General features: G+C 46.1%; 4 protein-coding genes across 14 annotated transcripts; 1 reads left to right on the top strand and 3 right to left on the bottom strand.

Annotated features, from left to right (window-relative positions):
- Nucleotides 1–4,605: 4,605 nt before the first annotated feature.
- Nucleotides 4,606–6,232, bottom strand: LOC9642079 (glycerol-3-phosphate 2-O-acyltransferase 6). Of its 3 annotated transcripts, none has more exons than XM_024675996.1 (3): nt 6,089–6,199; nt 5,544–5,939; nt 4,606–5,498 (listed from the first exon to the last, which is right to left on the bottom strand). In XM_024675996.1, exons 2-3 carry the CDS (start codon nt 5,937–5,939, stop codon nt 4,650–4,652), a joined length of 1,245 nt encoding a protein of 414 aa, XP_024531764.1. In that variant the 5' UTR covers nt 6,089–6,199; the 3' UTR covers nt 4,606–4,649. The 3 variants fall into 3 exon arrangements, with proteins under 3 accessions (XP_024531764.1, XP_024531763.1, XP_024531762.1); XM_024675995.1 differs by having other exon boundaries at nt 6,029–6,141; XM_024675994.1 differs by having other exon boundaries at nt 5,544–6,232.
- A 120-nt stretch (nt 6,233–6,352) lies between these two features.
- On the bottom strand, nt 6,353–13,354 carry LOC9642548. 4 transcript variants are annotated; one of them, XM_024675991.1, is made up of 37 exons: nt 13,187–13,354; nt 13,079–13,139; nt 12,949–13,022; nt 12,536–12,891; nt 12,332–12,485; nt 11,983–12,279; nt 11,815–11,929; nt 11,639–11,764; nt 11,506–11,587; nt 11,229–11,452; nt 11,070–11,183; nt 10,772–11,010; nt 10,540–10,704; nt 10,343–10,495; nt 10,150–10,287; nt 9,858–10,091; nt 9,695–9,807; nt 9,543–9,642; nt 9,327–9,491; nt 9,135–9,282; nt 8,978–9,078; nt 8,757–8,924; nt 8,661–8,708; nt 8,501–8,608; nt 8,368–8,442; nt 8,260–8,310; nt 8,066–8,209; nt 7,899–8,017; nt 7,745–7,844; nt 7,626–7,694; nt 7,414–7,576; nt 7,218–7,369; nt 7,098–7,168; nt 6,884–7,040; nt 6,657–6,836; nt 6,557–6,580; nt 6,353–6,464 (listed from the first exon to the last, which is right to left on the bottom strand). In XM_024675991.1, the coding sequence occupies exons 1-35, from the start codon at nt 13,334–13,336 to the stop codon at nt 6,660–6,662; spliced, it is 4,911 nt and encodes a 1,636-aa protein (XP_024531759.1). In that variant the 5' UTR covers nt 13,337–13,354; the 3' UTR covers nt 6,353–6,464; nt 6,557–6,580; nt 6,657–6,659. The 4 variants fall into 4 exon arrangements, with proteins under 4 accessions (XP_024531759.1, XP_002971125.2, XP_024531761.1 ...); XM_002971079.2 differs by having other exon boundaries at nt 6,353–6,580; XM_024675993.1 differs by having other exon boundaries at nt 6,353–6,580; nt 12,949–13,019.
- Nucleotides 13,355–13,393: 39 nt separating this feature from the next.
- Nucleotides 13,394–16,001, top strand: LOC9642547 (pentatricopeptide repeat-containing protein At4g39530). 6 transcript variants are annotated; one of them, XM_024676195.1, is made up of 3 exons: nt 13,394–13,804; nt 13,876–14,666; nt 14,736–16,001. In XM_024676195.1, the coding sequence occupies exons 2-3, from the start codon at nt 13,949–13,951 to the stop codon at nt 15,890–15,892; spliced, it is 1,875 nt and encodes a 624-aa protein (XP_024531963.1). In that variant the 5' UTR covers nt 13,394–13,804; nt 13,876–13,948; the 3' UTR covers nt 15,893–16,001. The 6 variants fall into 6 exon arrangements, with proteins under 6 accessions (XP_024531963.1, XP_024531961.1, XP_024531962.1 ...); XM_024676193.1 differs by having other exon boundaries at nt 13,876–14,990; nt 15,048–16,001; XM_024676194.1 differs by having other exon boundaries at nt 13,876–15,287; nt 15,354–16,001.
- LOC112346597 (multicopper oxidase LPR1 homolog 3-like) lies at nt 15,993–17,898 on the bottom strand. Its single transcript, XM_024675917.1, has 2 exons — nt 17,671–17,898; nt 15,993–17,564 (listed from the first exon to the last, which is right to left on the bottom strand). Exons 1-2 carry the CDS (start codon nt 17,896–17,898, stop codon nt 15,993–15,995), a joined length of 1,800 nt encoding a protein of 599 aa, XP_024531685.1.
- Between the last annotated feature and the right edge of the window lie 168 nt (nt 17,899–18,066).

Genomic DNA, 18,066 nt, shown 5'->3' with positions numbered 1-18,066 from the left:
GAAAAATTATAAAAAAGGGTGAGATTTAGATAATGTAAAAGTTAGATCTAAACCAAAATCCTAAATCCAAGCACTCGTTAGGGACAATTAAAGCTACCCCTCATCTTCACTAATGTGAATATATGAGATATAGAAATAAAATATAGAAATATATATATCAATTAGCCCAAAAACCCTAGTGATCTAGATTACAACCAATTTAAAATCCCACTACGTTAATAATAGTATACAGCATTATACCCATACATTTCAACTTCACAATATGTATTATAAATATATTATTTTATTGTCAGATACTTTTTTATCATAATGTTTAAATATAGTTTTTAAATTGTAAAAATGGAATAATGGAATTCCTCAAATATTTGGTTATGCCTTAAAATATTTTAACAGTAGAATAGAAATATTTTACTCAATTATTTACACTTTTTTTAACAAAATTTATATATATTAATATTATTTTCATATTGTGAGGGCCAAGTGTATGGCTACAATGCCATATACTAATATTAGCGTAGTGGGATTTTGGTAGCCATCAAATTGGTTTTAATCTGGACCACTTGCTCCTGTATATAAGGTAGGGTTTTTGGGCTAATTGGGATGCACATTCCCTTTCCATATTCTAAGCACTCACATTGGTGGAGATGAGGGGAACCTTTGATTGTCCCTGAGGAGTGCTTGGATTTGGGATTTTGGTTTAGATCTAACTTTTTGCATTATCTAGATCTACCATTTCCTTCTAGCTTTTTGTCATTTCTCTTCTTTTACTCTTTTTTTTTGTTCATTTTCATGGCAGATCAGCAATCTCCTCCTTTGACTCTGGAGCAACAATTGGTATAATTGCTTGATGCTACGCACTTGCAATTGAATAACCAAACTCAGTTGATGGCAGCGTTCACAACACGTGGTACAACTCCTCCTGCTCTTGGTGCCAATCCTTGCATTTGGCCGGAGTTTTTTCGCTGGAATCCTAGGGATGATATGTATCATTGGTTCAATCACTTCATGGTGATTGCTACATATCATTCTTGAGATGATACTTGACGTTTGCATGAGTTTCCTACGTGTCTCCAAGGGATGGCATTGTAGTGGTACAATGGTTTGAGTGCAGCCACCCGTGGGGATTGGAGTGTTCTCCCGGATGTCTTCAAACGCACCTTTAGACATGCCAATGATTGTGATTATGCCTTCCAACAATTGCATCATCTTCGCCAAGGGCCATTTGAGTTGGTGATGCAATTTGGCATTTTTTTCTGAAGTCTTTTGCTTCGTGCGAAGCCAAATATATCAAAGCGGATCAAGCTAGGAATGTTGTGGCCAGCACTTTGTTAAGATCTTGTCAGACTTGTGCATGCACTTGCTCTCGCCACCCTTGACGATACTCTTTGCTTGGCACAATATTATGAGACATCGCCTCTTCCACTTCTCACTGCACATCCTTCAGCTCCACTTTCTATGGGTGATGGTCTTGTTCCAATGGAGGTTGATACTATTGCTGCTCGAGTCCAAGGACAAGGGCAAGGACGTAGTCATGGCTGTGGCTGTGATATTCGCTGTTGGGTGTGTGATAAAGTTGGTTATACTTATTGACGTTGTTGGTGTTTTCCAGATTGGCGACTTCCATTTCCTGGGTGGAAACCTTAGCGTCAGCAATCTCCTGTTGGTGCTGCTACAGTGGAAGTTTTGGACACCGAGATGCATCCGGGAAATGAGGAGTCGCACGAGTAATGGAGGGACCTTGCGCGAATAAGTCAGTGACTCCTCCATCTTTCTTTTGATGATACTCAGTACCAGTTCATCTAGTGTTTACTTTCCAAACTCGTTTTTATAACAAGAGGTCTTATATTATTCTCTCCGTGTTGGTTGATACAGGTTCGAGTTTATCTTCTATTGCTTGACTTATTGCCACACATTGCCATCTATATTTGCGTCATGCGGTGGAACCAATTTTCATTCTTTATAGCAACAGCTATACATATGCATGTGCACGGGATAAGGCGGACCTCAACTTTCTAACGGATGATGAACGAGGTTCTTTGTGATATGCCAGAGGTGACAGCTAACTTCATTGATGATGTCTTGATCCACTCAGAGGGGACATGGGAGGAGCACGTTCATGATGTTTGTAAAGTGTTGAATCAGCTACACGACGTTGGTTTAAAGCTGAAGCAGTCGAAGTGCGTGTTTGGGTCCAAGGACACAATTTATCTTGGGTATTGTGTTTCTCGTAAGGGTTTGCAAGTTGATCCTGACAAACTTGTGGCTGTTCTAAAGTTCCCTACTCCAAAGTGTGTGAATGATGTGTAGCGCTTCTTGGGCAAGGTGTAGTATCTCTATCTTTTGTGAATCATCTTTCTGATCGCATTGCACCGTTGCGAGCATTGCTGAAGTCATCAACGTCATCTTTCATCTGGTCTCCGGATTGTGAGTGGGCATTCGTGGATCTCAAAGTGCTATTGACGACTCCTCTGGTTTTGATATATCCTAACTATACTCGACCTTTTATTTTGCGTATGGATGCTTCTAACATTGGTCTTGGAGGTGTGTTGATGCAAGAGAGCTCGAGTGTGCCTAATCAGCACCATCCCATTGCGTATATAAGCCATACATTACAACCAGCGGAGATGAACTACTCCACGACAAAGAAAGAGTGTTTAGCAATAGTTTGGGGTTTCGAGAAACTTCATGCATATCTACATGGTTCTCGGACGTTACTTGAAGGTGACCATGCTGCTGTTACTTCATTATTGAAGCGGAAGAACCTAGTTGGTCGTACTGCTCGATGGGCTTTGAAGCTTTATATATATGATTTTGATGTTGTTCATCGCCCAAAGAGTTCTATGGCTGATGCTGATGCCCTTTCTCGAGCTCCTATTCCTTCTCCATTCTCTTCTCATGTTTTTGATGAGCTTGTTGTTCCAGCATCTATGGATTTTCTAGACGAGGATTCTATACTATCGGCGGTTGTTGTACTTGACGTTTAGTGTCTACAAGGCACAGAGCAAGATCTATCTTCTCTTCATGAAGTTTGTGAGGCTCAAAAGATTGAGCCATAAATTCAAAGGCTTCGAGATGGGTTTTAGAATCCTACATCACTTGCTGATGACTTGCCTTTTTGGCATTTACATTCTCAATATCACCTTGAAGACGGCCTTCTTTATTTTGTGGGGACAGATCCTAATGATCATTTATGGTTAGTGGTGCCTTCTGTCTTTATTCTGCGGTTTCTCCATGCCTACTATGATTCTCCTATTCTAGGTGGGCATATGGGACATCGTCGTGTAACCGAGAAGCTGCATAGGTCTTTCTATTAGCCAGAAATGCGACATGATATTATCTAGTATGTGCATAGATGCGTTTGGTGCCAAGCTCATAATATTCCCCTTTGTGCTGTGGAAGGACAATTGGAGTTAATTGCAGTTTCCCATCCATTTAAGTTGGTGGCGTTTGATCTTATGGGACCTTTTCCACGGTCGACTGCTGGCAATGAGTATGTTATTATTGTTTTTGATTACTTGACTCGTTAGGTGGAAGTTGGTTCTCTTGCTAGTGCCTTTGCAACTGTTATTGGATACTTCCTCCTTAATCAAGTGGTGTTCCAGCATGCTTGTCCAGAGCGGATTCTTTCGGATAATGGTCCCGCATTTATGGATGAGGCATTTCATGTTTTGACGTCTTCGTTAGGGATACGCCACACTTTCACGAGTGCTTATCATCCACAATCAAACGATCTAGTGCAACGGCTTGTTCGAACATTCAAAGGGATGATTGCAAAGTATATGAAATTTTAGCATTCGGATTGAGATGGTTATTTGCCATCTCTTCGGTATGTATATGTCATAAAGGTGCAGAGTTCTATTGGTGTTTCACCATATAAACTCCTATATGGTCATAATCCAATATTACTAATGGAGCTGGTTTTACCTTTGCAATTGCTACGAATTGCCGATGCTAGGTCATGGGATTAGTATTTGACGAGCATTCTTCCACTTGTCCAGTAGAGTCTGCCAAACACTTAGGCTATGTACAAGTGGGACAACAACGACACTACAACTCCCATTATTGTCCACCTATGGAGTACAAAGTGGATGATTTAGTGTTAGTTCGTTTTCCCCATCTTATGGTATGTGGTTTATCTAAGGGGCTCCTTGTGCAGTGAAAAGGACCATATTGAGTGTTGTGGCAAGTTGGACCACAACTTTATGAAGTTCGGCATGACATTCAGTAAGCTAATCTTCCAAAGATTGTGCATGTGTAGCGGTTGAAACGCTTCATACAAAGGGATTAAGAGCGTTAATACCACCTATAGATCCACTGATGCCTCCTTCTGATGTTCCTCCAAATCCTAACCTATCTACAAGAAAACTTTGATAGTTTTCCATTATTCTAAGAGGAGGGGATAATATAAGGGCCAAGTGTATGATTATGATGCTGTATACTAATATTAGTGTAGTGGGATTTTGGTAGCCGTCAAATTGATTTCAATCCAGACCACTCACTCCTGTATATAAGTTAGGGTTTTTGGGCTAATTGAGATGCATTCCCTTTCCATATTCTAAGCACTCACAATGTTATATTTTTTTTTATTATTATATTAATAAATTCTTTCATGCAAATCATTTGAAGTTTTTAAATAAATTTTTATACATTTACTGAACAAATGTTAGAAACTGATACTTATCTTTCCTAGTAAGGGCAGTGGGCTTAAGACCAGAAGCTCTAGCAAGCTCCTCCTGCACGTAGTTGGCCACCTCCACACTCGTTCTCTTGCCCCTCCCGCACGTCCTCTCATCTGGCAAAGCCTGGAGAAACTCCAGAGTGTAGGATGGCTGGACGTTCATGCAAAAGAAGAATGGATCCATCCATTTCCAGCCACGAGCAGTGGTTCCATAGAACAATCCCATCTCCGCATACATCACAACAGGCACGATGTTGTCTGAGACCTCGGCAAACAAAGGACTAAACCTCAGCAAGTATGGCTCCCGGCAAGTCGTCCCTTCCGGACACACCACCACGTCTTCGCTAGAGAGGAGGCGACGCATCGTTCGGCTGTCACTGGCTCGGTTGCGGCTCAAGCGCACCGTCTTGATGCTGGAGAGGAGCTCCGAGAGCCGGCTGATGCTGTAGGTGACGGCCGTCACTTCCCGGCCGAGAACCCCCGAGAGAACCACGGGGTCGAGGAGTGTCCTGTGAGAGCTGGCGAAGAGGAGCTTCCCTGGAGCTGCGGGATCCTTCGGTGGGAATGAGCCTTTGATGCGGAGTTTGATGCCGAGGAGCGCCGCCAGGGGGAGCATCACGCTGTATGGTGTGTGCGGGACGAGGATCCGGAGCAGTGCCAGGACGATGGCGAGAGGTGTCCACAGGAAAATGGCGAGAGCCATTGCTGGAGTCGGGAGGACTGCCAGGCGGCCGTCGTGGAAGACGAGAGGTTTGATGCGTTCTTGAGCCGAGGAAGGGAGGACGATCTCTTCACTCTTCTGGATGGCTTTGTAGGCTTCCTGTGGAGAAGAGAGTTAGAACACGAGAAAGACAAGAGCTTTCACCTTGCACCAAGACATGAATGGATAATCCGAGTCGCTGCTGCCGAATCCAGTGTCGGGGCATGAGACGTGGATCGTTTCAAAGAAGTTTTTTAAAGCTTCCAGCTTCCTTCTCCCGCTGAGCAGCAGGCTTCCGGATTGAATGAGTCCAGTGCAGTAACCGTTGCTTAGAACTTGGAGCTCGGTCCCAACCACGGACTCAACCCCGAGATACTCTTTCAGAAATGGCTCCACCATGATCCTGGGAGCTGCCGTGACCATGTACTTCTTCCCGAAAGAAACCAGTGCCGAGAGTGTCCGCGGGTTCATGTCGCGAAAGTAGGACTTCGCGAGCACGGCCTTGGACAGGAACTCTACAGTGGAAGCCTTGAGCCCGGAGAAGGTGATAAAAACCAGCATCTGCATGGCTGCCTCGTTAGATACCAGGAATCTAAGCAGTAAGGAAACTGGGAATGCAGCTAGGAGCATGAATGCCCGGGCTAGAGAACCTGATTCGAATGCCAAGAGCATGAAGTACGCAAATGGATAAGTCGATCTGATCAAAGTACCGTCGAGGCTGCACAGTGCTATCTTCTGCTCGCGTCCATCAGTTCTACACCTGGAAATATCGTCGAAGTAGAGTGGGAGTTTCTTCTCTGGCTCTCGAGTGTGGAGCATGGTGTGGAGCGTTGCGTGGAGAGACCGACCGGGAGAGGCACCTGGATCTGGAGGCAAGGATGTAAGTCAAGTGACGCGTTAAATGCTGGCGAGGACAACGAGTGATCCTGTGGTGTGAAATTCTTCGAACATAAATGGTGCACTCACGAAAGAGGTAGTGGAATAGCAGCAGTATTTTAATCTGTCGTTTGATTCATCAACATTTCCGAGCCTGCTAGCTCAAAAGGTGGTAAATATTCCGCATGGTCCGCGAGAAAGAGGAAATTCCTGCAAAAGACGCAAGCTTTACGCTCCAAAACAAAGAAAAAGTGGAAGATTCCAAGGACAAGCAAAATGGTCACCAGGGACAAGGCACTTGCCTTCGCCCGAAAAAGGTGGTGGACCTGCTGAGAAAACTGTCAGCAAGGATCGATTTGAAAGCCGCTGGTGCTTCGAGGAAATAAACGAGCGATTACTCACATATCATAGGCCCGGACCGCCTTGGAGATGCTGCTTTGTATATTCCCAAACGGCAATAGCTCCACTTACATGAACGTTCAACGAGCGAATCATTCCTAGCTGCGGGATTTCGAGACAAGCATCTAGTGTTTGGATTAAATTCACGGGAATCCCATCCTTTTCTCGCCCCAGAACTAGGACCTATAGGTACGTTCAGTATACAACAGCACCGAGGAAAAATCACTTACGACTCTCGAAGGGAAGGAATAGTTGTTCACAGCAACACTATTAGCCGTTTGCTCCAGTCCCAGTACAGCGTAACCTTCATCTTTCATTCGTTCTAAATATCGTATTAGAGCCCCTTCCTTTACTTCCAGGATTGGAACCCACTGTTCGGCCGTTACACTGACAAGTTTCGAGAATACAGGTGCTTAAAAGAAAATATTCACGACCGAGACATACCTGATCAACTTAAACTGTCTGTCTTCGAGTATTTTCTTGTCAGCTACGGTAAGTGCAGAGGCTTTAAACACCTGTGAAACGGCTAAGCGGCAAGACTGCAAGGTACAGTTTTACACTTACCTCACAGGTTCGAGCTAAGCCTGCCAAGTTGGGAATTCGTTCGACTAAAGACGCTACAACTATCAGATCTTGACGCCCTTCATAAGCTTTTGCAAGTTCCCTGCCCTTCTTGTCAATCAGAGAGAAGAGCAAACTGTCTTCATACTCCACATCTAAAGATACATGCTTAGTTACTTGAAACTCAGAGGAAAAGTACCTGTCAAACGAGCTTCTGCATCCTCTGCCTTATCCTTGTAAGGAATGACTTTCTTTTGGTAATCTCCGCGACTAGTTTCAATCTTGTCGTCAATTTTCTCATCTCCGAAGTTCAGATAAACTGCGTTAGCGGCCATAGACCCTCGTAACTCCTCCCTTGTCTCCTGTAAAGACAACGTCAAAACGATGTTCAAACAAACTACTAATACCTACTTTGAGGAGCTCCGCAACCTTATCTAGCACGGCTACGGGGACGCATTCAAAAGGTCGGTCTTCCAATATCTGCAACAATAATTAGACACTTGAATAAATAAATAAAACAGGATTCGTACTTTCGTCCCGTCATCTGCCGTGTTACAGAAAAGGCCCCTGGGTTTGGAAGCTGCAGAAGGCTCAAGCTTAAAAAGAAATTGGTCCACGGACTCCCGCAGCCTAAAAATTGTACCATTAGCAGTCATATATGCTTTAAAGACTAGGAAAACAAGCCTTGTGCAGTCCGTATTCGTCTCCAAATAGGAAGAGATTTTAGTCAAACATGACGATCCCAATTTTTCGCTCAACACTGGATTGTTCCGATAAATAGAGAAAACATGGAAAAAGAGAACCTGAAAGCACACAGAAAATGTTTTGAAGGCTGTACAACGTGTGCATGCCTGTGTGAAAGTACGCAGGTTATGATGATGGCTTGTCATGTGAGGTAGAACAACGGGTAGCAAATGCTGCAAAACGGCCTCCTTGTGCTCTGGAGATATGAACCTTAAAACATTCGCTGCTATGTACACATATGAAGATAATGCCTACAGAACAAATGCCGTGTTTTAGAGGCCACAATGGTAGATCCAAATACCTGGGTTTTCATGTTCACATCAGAAAGAAGACGAGCTAAATGCTCCTTCACCTTCAACAGCAATAAACAGAAAATTTAGCAACTAAAGTGAAGTTATGCGTCGCTTACAAGTGCCGGAAAACGCAGATAGAGTTGAACAGCAAATATCTCTATGTACTGCCGCACCGAGGGCATATTATTCCTCTGGGAAGAAAAAAGGACGAAATGTCACTAAAGTTCTAATCACAACCACATTACTTACATACACGCATTGTTCCAGACGTAAAATCACGTCCTCCAGCATGGATTCATCGACAAAGCGTGTTAATATGCACAACATCTGCCAGAGCCTCACTTTTCGCCTGTGGAGCTAAAAAGAAACACGAGATTATAGTTTGCCAGATTGACATCAAATAGCTTACTGCACTGTTTTTTTTGTAGAGCTCCTTTGCCAAGTCCAAATCATGTACCTAAAAGAAAGTGTTATGCCCATCCAGACAGCGAAATAAATGGTATACAGCAGCATTTAAAAGTTGAAACAACAAGCTTCGGCCACAATTTAGTACTGCTGGAATGGGGATCCTAAGTTCATAACTATGTGTTGCTCCCTTCTCAACCAGCTGCGCAAACTTATCCATCATTATAGCTATAGCAACTCGGACAAACATTTCAGAGTTCGAAAAGGCCTACAAAACATAGCGAATATTTAAAAAACCATCATAAAGATAGTGGTTGTCACCTCTTGTAATTCCGGATCGGAGCTTTGTATCAACGCAGAAAATTCTCGCGATGACGGCTCTTTGTCGAAAATTTCACCATCGAACTCTTCGTCTATGGCTTCTGAATTCCCAAATGGACTGTAATGCAGGCATGCCAACACGTAAAATGACTCTTACCTCCACCATACAAACACATGAATTGTATCTCTTTCATGTAGAAGGTTGTAGTTTCTGGAAATTTCAACCAAAGCCCACTCACATGTAAGGCTGTAAGACGCATCGTGCGAGGACTACGAGATCCGAGTTCGATCAGCCTCCCTAGAAGCTACAGAAATCGTCAATCAGCATATGAAGGAGATATATTGTTACCCATTTTAGAGGTCCCTCTTCATTGTCATTTGTGTTGTGCATATCAGCAATTGGGAAAAGCCTTGGATGGAAGAAAGATGACAAAAATGCTGCAAAAAGAGCTACTTTCCGCTTATTACAATCTGCAATACAGGTCCACCCGGAGCGAACAAGCTCCCACACCACCTGAATATAGAGAGAATTTTGTAAGTGCGAATAGTCGAAGGATCAATGTACCTGGTGCGGATCTTCTTGCAAATCCAGTAAACCCCAGTGAAAGAGCCATCGGACACACCTAAAGATTGGTATCACGTAGTCTTCACCAGCGCTTGCAATGCTAAAAGATAAATAGAACACTTACAATACCAAGATGAAACCAGAACAATTACCTTTCCAGAGCATCCTGTATTATCCTAAGAAGAGTAAGTTCAGAAATAGCACTCATGATTTTGATGTCGTCTCCTAAGTTCTTAAGAGAAAGAAATCCATCTAGGCAAGACCACTGCAGAAAAAACGGGACGCTAAATTAGATAGTATGAATTAGCCAGTTACCTTGTGGCGGCTTAAAACAGCGCATCGACTTCTGGTCAGCCTCACTTTTGTATCTTCGAAGGCTTTAAGCAGCTTTGCCACTAGATTGTCCACAAACAGTGCAGGATCCGAACAACTTTCTGCAAGGCCTTCTTCAATCGCATTATGAATCATTCTCTTGTTGTTTGCAACAGGCAAGGCTTTACAAAGAGATGCTACAGCCTCCAGCCCGGCTAGCTGAAATTCTCCTCGCAACTGCCAATATCAACCAGTAGAGTCAGTCCCTTAAGCATTAGCGAAACAGGAAACATACGTCCTCCTGCACGTTGTAAGCTTCTAAGAGTTTCCACGAAAGTTTCCACAAAAACTTTCCAGTGGAGTCCTGGAGGCCCCTAGGATCGTTCACAGAAATCCAAACCGAGCATTCAGCAAGCGTCTCCACAGCCAACACCTGTTTGTGAAATGTTACCAATGAAACACGAGGACGAACCACAGCGCGGACTTACCGCTTTAACCACAACCAAAGCAGCCCGAGGTGGCAACCGTCGCAGACTTGGACCGCCTAATCTTCCACTAGCTGCTGCTAATTGCATTGAACTGTCCAATTCAAACTCCCACAATGCGACAGCGGATTTCTCTGCGTAGGGTACTAATTCTCCCTGCAAGCATTATGTTAATCATTGTTATAGAGAAAACATGTTACCATTATGTTCCGAAAAAGGTTCGTCAGGCGAGCTTGTAAGAATGAACCAGTCGCAGAAATTGCCCATTCTCTGATAAGGCTTTGAAGAACTAGGAGAACCTTTTCTGGTACTGTTACAGGCATGTACACCCGACCATAGATATCCGCGGCATACTGTTCCAGTAGCTGTCATGCAAACAAAATTTAAAAGAGAAAGAAAATTAGCGAAGGTATGGAGTAAAATGTGACAAACCAGCAGCAGTTCAGCTTGATATTGCTCAGTATGAACTCCAATAAACAGAACTCTGGCCCATCTGTCAGCAATCTCCCGCCAAGAGTCGATATCACCTTCGGTGATAGTATATGACTGCTCTTTACTATCAGGACATTTTAGAAATGCCACGAGTTGAGATTGGAGCCCATCAAATATGTGCTCTGGTCCCTTCTCACCGGAGCGCTTTAGCCAGTGATCAAAACTGGAACGAAGTGGTCCTATAGAATTATGAATATTAATTATGATGAGCTATAAAGAATCAAAATTGGTATACCACCTGCCGAGGCGAGAAATTCACGAGGGAATGACCCCAGAAAAATTGATAGCAAGCCAAAATCCAGCACCGTAATGGAGAATAGACTGCTTAGCGCTTTAAGAGCATAACTACATACTGCACCAACGTAAGTCCAACACAAACTGTAAACACAAAGTGTACCTTGGCAACGGTATCGTGGATTGAAATGATGCTTGGAGCTTTCGACTATGAATCTTAAAGAATCCAGCAACCGTGTACTCTCGCAGGAGTCATGCAGCAAAGCATTGTCAAAACCCGTGGCAGCCACAACTTCTACACATGAAGTGAGGGTCATTAATCCGGCTCGACACAAAGGCTCCTTAATCATTGTGTCACAAAAATTGATAACAAAGTTGACTCGAGTGCTGAAAAGAAAATTAGAATTGTAAATTCATCTAGTTGTAAGAAAATGACATACTTAAAATTCATCGAAGAGGTATAGAATCTAAAAAATTGGTTCGCTAGCTTTCCAGTGTTTGATATATAAATACCATTTACACCTGCAATATATAATAGTAAAATCAAGAAAAAATTTAAAGAATTATGTTTACCAAAATCTTTGTGGTGCACCGGATCATTTAGTGCACACAGTAAAGGCCCAAGAACAAACTCACGAGAAATGCTGATTTTCGTGCCCCATTCTATTTTGAAAAAGGATTGAAAAACATGCCGTCTCACTACAAAAGCCAAAAGATTATCCCCAAGAAACATGTATATAAGATTTCACCTTGCGGGTTTCCATGCTTAAATCCACGCTCGAAAAGCAGTAAAATCCATGGTGAATCCAAACGTTTAACAAGATTTTTCTCCTCGATAGAAACACTTTGTACGAGCGCAATTATCTAGAACACTCAAAATTACCACAGAGAACTGGATCAAAGCATGATAAAATTACCTGCTTTTCCCATGCAGCCTCGACAAGATGAATACCATACTCTTCAAGTGTGTCATACAGGAGAAGAAAGGATGTCCATTGTTGACATTCACTCATGAGCAACACTTCTGAGCTCCAGGACTCCACTCCTAAAGATTTCGCTTCTTCATTGGCCCATTGTTCACGTTTTGAGCCATTTTTTCGGGATGCTTCCACAGACTCTGCAGTGCTATTGTTGCCCATCAGAACCTTAACGGACTTCAAGAAATGCTTCAGCACGTGTAGTGCTCTTTTCCTTGTCAGAGAATCGCCATCTATCTGAAGAATGCCAAAGAGTTGAATCATAATACGAAAGCTCGTTATTACGTACAAGTCCAGCGCGAAGTTCGTCCCAAATTTGTGGTTCCCTTATTCCCAAGTCCCCGAAGTCATCAATCATGCTAAGAATTCTGTATGCGTCCCGGCGCTGGGACTTGTTCGAAGAGAGCAAAACTTGACAGCATTGCCAAACATTGTCCAGGCCACTGCAGAAGAATAACCTTGTAAGTTATGAAGGAGAAAACAAGACAGATACCTTTTCAGCTGACAGAGTTTGCAGGCTCTCAAAAGTGAAGGCAGTAATGTTTGCAAGACCAAGCTTCGGAGTGAGTCGTCCATAGACTCCGACAATAACCGGAGACATGGAGACCAAAACTGATCAATCATGCTCGCACAAAAATCGCTGATCGTCACGTCGCTCGCAACGAGGAGAAGCTGACTCACGACCTGGCAAGTGGCTGGCAAAGATAGAACAACCTGGGCACCATTCACCACGGCTTCTTTTCCATCTAGAGCAGCGGACATAGCTCGTAAGCAACTTGGAACCAATGTAGCTAAGGCATAGTCCCAGTTACACTTTATAGCAATCGCTTCAGCGAAAAGTCGAGATCCCTGAAGAAAAAAAAACGAGGGAGTGAACAACCAGTGAAAACACTAAACAATGAGAACCTTTGTAGAATCTGTGGAAAGCAATGGAAGACACACGGCACGAACCAATTCATCGAGAACGTCTGAAGCATCTTCTGGATAGTAAGAACACATGAACAAAGAAATATTTCCAGAATACGATCAATCGTACCTGACAACAACAAGAGATGTAGCGCCGCTGCCTTGAAAGCTTCGAAGAGCTCTATAATCTCCTGCCCATGAAACAAAGAGATTTAGCCCAAAAATCAACCTGAATTACCTGGAGCTCGAGAATCCTCAGGAGATCGCGAAACACCACCGATGACGACGCTCCAGTCACCAGCAGCAACGCATCGATCACTCCAGGCATCGCAGGCGCTGGCATTGTCCTCATGGCGCTCGCGAGCGCCACTGGGACGCTCGTCGACATAGCTCCGAGCTCCAAAACCCTTATTTTCTTTATTTTAGGGTTCTTGAGAGAGCCATGCAAGCTTTGCCGCTGGGCGGCAATTCCTGGAGCTTCTACGCGCAGCTAATCAAGCGCTGCGGAGCATCGGAAGATTGCGCCGCTGGAAGAGCGGCTCACAGAGAGCTCCAGCGCCTCGGCATCGATCAAGACACATATCTAGGTAATCTCCTCGTCCAGATGTATGGAAAATGCGGGTATGTGGAAGAGGCCATGGCGGTGTTCCAGAGAATAAAGGACAGGAACGTCTTCTCGTGGACGATCCTCATGGACGCGTGCACAGAGAATGGATTGAGCGAGCTCACGCTGGAGCTGTTTAGAAGAATGCTGCTAGAAGGCATCCGGCCGGATAGAGTGGCGTATCTGGGTGTTCTAAAGGCTTGTTCCGAGCTGAGATATCTGGAAGAAGGCCGACAAGTGGAGAACCTTTTGGTAAGCGGTTCTTGTTTTCCTTCTTCTCTCGATGCAGCCGTGCTCACTTCTTTGCTCAATCTGTATGCCAGCTGCGGCAGCTTGGAAAATGCGAGAAGGGTGTTCGAGAGTTTCCATGAGAAAGATTTGGTTTGCTGGAACTCGATGCTCGCAGCTTACGCTAAACACGAGAAAACTGGCCGGCAAACTCTGGAGTTCTTTCAAAAGATGCTACTGGAAGGTGTGGCAGCCAATGTAGTGAGCTTTACCTGCGTAGTGGGAGCTTGCTCGAGGCCAGAGCTTTCAGAACAGGGCACTGTGATCCACGAACAGATAACTTGCAGTGGATTGGTTGCGGATAGCTTCTTGGCTGCTGCACTCGTCAACATGTACAGCAAATGTGGACGTCTTGGCTCTGCCTGGGAACTTTTCCAAAGAGTTGATGTGAAGATGAGTTTGGTTTCGTGGAACTCCATTCTAGCAGCGCATGCTCAACGAGCTGATCTCACGAAAGTTCTGGAGATTTTTGGGATGCTTCAACTTGAAGGCTTGAAACCGTCTGGAGTAACTCTGATCAGTGTCCTTGGAGGTTGCTGTTCTACGCAAGCGCTTCGAATCGTGGAACATATTTACGAGCGGGTAGCACAAGAGGGTGAGATTTCTCATGATTTATTCCTAGGTACTGCTTTGATGACCTCCCTTTGTGATTGTGGAAAGCTGGCTGATGCTGAGTCTCTTTTTTACAGGTTAAACCGTTGGAACGCTGCGTCCTGGAACACGATGATAGCAGGCTACGTTCAACATGGTTTTGACCTTCAGGCCCTTCACTTACTTTATGAAATGGACTTGGAAGGCATCAAGCCCAACGTCGTAACTTTCCTGGGTATTGTTGATGCGTGCTCTTCTTTGGCTGTTCTTGGGAATGCTAAAGCTGTTCACGAGCGTATTTCAGCTTCCAAGGTCGGCCTAGACACCGTTTTAGGAACCGCCATCGTGAGTATGTACGCAAATTGTGATAGCTTGGAGGACTCAAGGCGAGTATTTGAATCATTGGATTTAAGAGACACCGTTTCATGGAATGCTGTGATTGCGTGCCACAGTGATTTGGAGGCAGCTTCCTGGTTCGTCAAAATGGATCTTGAAGGTGTCAAACCAGACAAGAACACATTCACTGCCATGTTTGCTGCATCCACAACTCTGCAACAAGGTGAGATGTTCTTACAGCGATTTATGAACGTTGGTTATGAGCTCGATGATGTTGCAGTGTTGTCTCTGATCGAACTCTATGGCAGATTTGGAAATGTAACTGCTGCTACAGACGTTTTCAACGCCCTGAAGAATAAGAACGTGGTGTCCTGGACTGCAATGGTAACAGCGTGCATGAACAACGAGACTGGAGTTGAAGAGGCCTGGCTTCTCTTTCAAAGGATGCAGTTGGAAGGCATCAAGCCCAACAGTGTAACTTTCATCAGCTTGCTTGGATGCAATTGTAGCTTCATACAAGGCAAGAGGCTTCACGAGCTTATTTCAACCTCAGCTGAACTGACGGTAGATCCTCTCATTGCGGCAGCGCTGATGAACACGTATGCAAGGACTGGCAACCTGCATCGCACAAGAGATGTGTTCGAAGAACTTCAATGGAGCGAACTTTGCTGGAACTCCCTGCTCAGAGCTTACGCAGAACAAGGACACGCCTATCAGGTACTGGAGTCTTTTCGGTGCATGATTCACCAAGGCCTCAAGCCAGACAACGACACATTTATCTTTGTTCTTCATGCCTGCAGCCATGCCGGGAGCGTCGAGCAAGCTTGCGACCTGTTCAACTCAATCACCAGAGATCACAATTTGCTTCCCGCAATCCAGCACTACGTCTGCGTCATTGACCTTCTGGGCCGAGCGGGCTGGCTAGAAAATGCTCACGAGCTTATCAACAGGATGCCGTACCAGCCAAACTCTTTGGCTTGGAGCACGCTGCTTGGTGCGTGTGGAATGTATGGGGATACGGACAGAGGTACCCATGCCGCCGGACAAGTGACTACGATTGAGCAAGGTCAGCATGGAGCTTCTTACGTATTGCTTTCCAACATTCTGAGCGGCAGGGAAGTCTAGAGGTCGAGCTTCTTGAATCAAGGAAGCACCGTGATCAGGTACTTGTTTACCTTCGTTATAATAGTTATTCTAGAAAGCGGGGCGTTCCTCCGCGACAACTTTAGTAGAAGACAGTCCAGTTGGTGATGGTGAGGAAGAAGATGTCTTGGTCCAGAGGGAACGACTCGTTCGGATAGAGTGTAGTGGTGCGGGACATGAGCATCGGTCGCATCATCTCGTTGTCTTCGTGCTCCAGAAGGTGGCAGTGGTGAGTGTAGCCGGGATAAGCAGTGGGATCGATCCGGTACCGCGGCAAAAGGTTGGGAGCAAACCTGACAAAGATCTGGGTGACGTAAAACGGCAGCGACACGGTGGTGTCCTTGAATCCCACTTGGTCCTCGTCCGGCCCCGTTGGGTAGGCCGTGTAGCAGCTCTCCGGACGTCCGAACGGCGAGCCGAAGGTACAGGACCCGTTCGCCACACGGTCGGGATCAAATGGCTGCTGCTCCAGGACAAAGAAGTTGACGAGGTGGAGATGCATGAAGTGAGCCACCGGGACGAAGTTGATGAAGGACCAGACCTCGGTGGAGTACAGCCGGATGATCTCGCGGACCGGATCGTCGAAGAGGAGGTGGTCGTCCTGGGACAAGGCCAGATCGGTCATGCGCTGCTCCAGGCCCCGGCTGTAGATGGCGGCCCACGGCACGAAGGAGAGGTTGACGCCGGTGGTGGCTCCGATGAGATCCACCGGCGCCATGTAGCGGAAGCGCGACGGATCCAGCGGTGTTGGGATGAGATGAGAGCCGGAGGAGCCCCGGTCCGGGGCTCGTGAGACGACGCGGAAGAGCATGACGGACTGGTTGGCCGGGGGTCCGATTGGAAACGGTGCCTGACCGACGTTCCAGAGCTCGATCTCGTCGCTTGGCTCGAAGCTGCTAAAGTCGAAGAGCCAGTCCACTCGCTCCGCGGGGCCGACTCGCATTTGCTGCTGCTGGACCGGCTGGTGCAGCATTGCACCATCGGTTCCAATCTTGATGAAGCTCATGCGCTGGCCCCGCGTCTCCAAGACAAAGGTCCGCGCGTTCGCAGCGTTCACGAGCCGGAAGCGATAGATGGCTGGCTCAACCTCCATGAACGGCCAGACGACACCATTGACGAGGACAACGTCTCCGAGGTACTCGACGCACCACTGCGGATGGACGTCCGGGTCCAAGCCCACGGTGGGATACTTGATGGAGCCATCGTCGTAGAAGGCCTTGTCCTGGACGACTAGGACGTGGTAGTCTCTCGGCACCCACGACGGCTCCGCCATCTCTGATGAAGGCTCGATCACGTAAGCTCCGGCCAGACCAGCGGCGACGTTGAGCCTGGTGATGCCCAAGGTGTGATCGTGGTACCACAGCATGGTTGGACGCTGGTCGTTCGGGTAGACGTAGTCTTGCGTCACGTAGGTGTCACCGTGCTCGCCGGTGACGGTGAACCAGGCCTCGGGGTGACCGTCCGACCATCCTTCGGTCTCTTGGCCGTGGTTGTGGACGACGACCGGGACGAAGCCGTGGCGGGGATTGACCCACTGCAGCGTTTTGTCCACTGGAAGCATGTGTTCGTAGTCGCGGATGTGGTTCTCCCAGCGGACAGTCGCGGTGACGCCTTGGCGAGCTACGAGCGTTGGGCCGGGATAGGATGCCGTGCTCTGGCTCGTTCCAAACGCGTACAAGGGAGTCGCAGGTAAGTCCCTGTGGAGTTTCTGGAAGAAAACTCATCACGGTTTGAAGAAGTGACAGGAAGGAGTCGAATACCTGGTAGATCTTGTAAGCTCCCATAGTGAGGCGGGGATACCGGACCAAGGATATGGTGGGCAGTCTCGGCAGGCGATCGACGAACTTTTCCAGAGTTGGAGATGGCGTTAAGTTGAGGCAGACTTCCGGAGGTCGTGAATTGGAGGAGAAGACATGCTGCTGCTGCTGCTGCGTTGCTTGCACAGCATGCGAGAGGAGCAGAACCAGCAGCTGGATTGCGAGGATCATGACGAGCAAGGAAGACGAGTTTGAGAAAGAAAACGCAGGAGATAGTCAGCTGGAGCGAAAGAACTTTAAAAGGAGTGAAAATTCTTACGTACACTTCGCTTGGAGCACAGCAAGAGTGTCCTGAAAAGCAGCCATATGTTGGAGTCGATTAGGTGCGGTGCTGATTAT

The sequence above is a fragment of the Selaginella moellendorffii genome, unplaced genomic scaffold (assembly GCF_000143415.4).
Source record: "Selaginella moellendorffii unplaced genomic scaffold, v1.0 SELMOscaffold_16, whole genome shotgun sequence".
In the NCBI taxonomy this organism is placed as follows: Eukaryota; Viridiplantae; Streptophyta; class Lycopodiopsida; order Selaginellales; family Selaginellaceae; genus Selaginella; species Selaginella moellendorffii.
This window is presented reverse-complemented; position numbering and strand designations above follow the sequence as displayed.

Excerpts from the sequence above, each read along its gene's own strand:
- LOC9642079 (XM_024675994.1), bottom strand. The coding sequence starts at position 6,197 with ATGCTCCACACTCGAGAGCCAGAGAAGAAACTCCCACTCTACTTCGAC. Across the intron at positions 5,499-5,543 it reads CATTCATGTCTTGGTGCAAG|GAAGCCTACAAAGCCATCCA; the intron begins GTGAAAGCTCTT and ends TCTTCTCCACAG.
- LOC9642548 (XM_002971079.2), bottom strand. The coding sequence starts at position 13,336 with ATGTCGACGAGCGTCCCAGTGGCGCTCGCGAGCGCCATGAGGACAATG. Across the intron at positions 12,280-12,331 it reads ACGAACTTCGCGCTGGACTT|ATAGATGGCGATTCTCTGAC; the intron begins GTACGTAATAAC and ends GGCATTCTTCAG. Across the intron at positions 8,210-8,259 it reads ATGTGAACATGAAAACCCAG|GCATTATCTTCATATGTGTA; the intron begins GTATTTGGATCT and ends TTTGTTCTGTAG.
- LOC9642547 (XM_024676191.1), top strand. The coding sequence starts at position 13,949 with ATGCTCGCAGCTTACGCTAAACACGAGAAAACTGGCCGGCAAACTCTG.
- LOC112346597 (XM_024675917.1), bottom strand. The coding sequence starts at position 17,898 with ATGATCCTCGCAATCCAGCTGCTGGTTCTGCTCCTCTCGCATGCTGTG. Across the intron at positions 17,565-17,670 it reads GAGCTTACAAGATCTACCAG|AGCACGGCATCCTATCCCGG; the intron begins GTATTCGACTCC and ends GGAACGAGCCAG.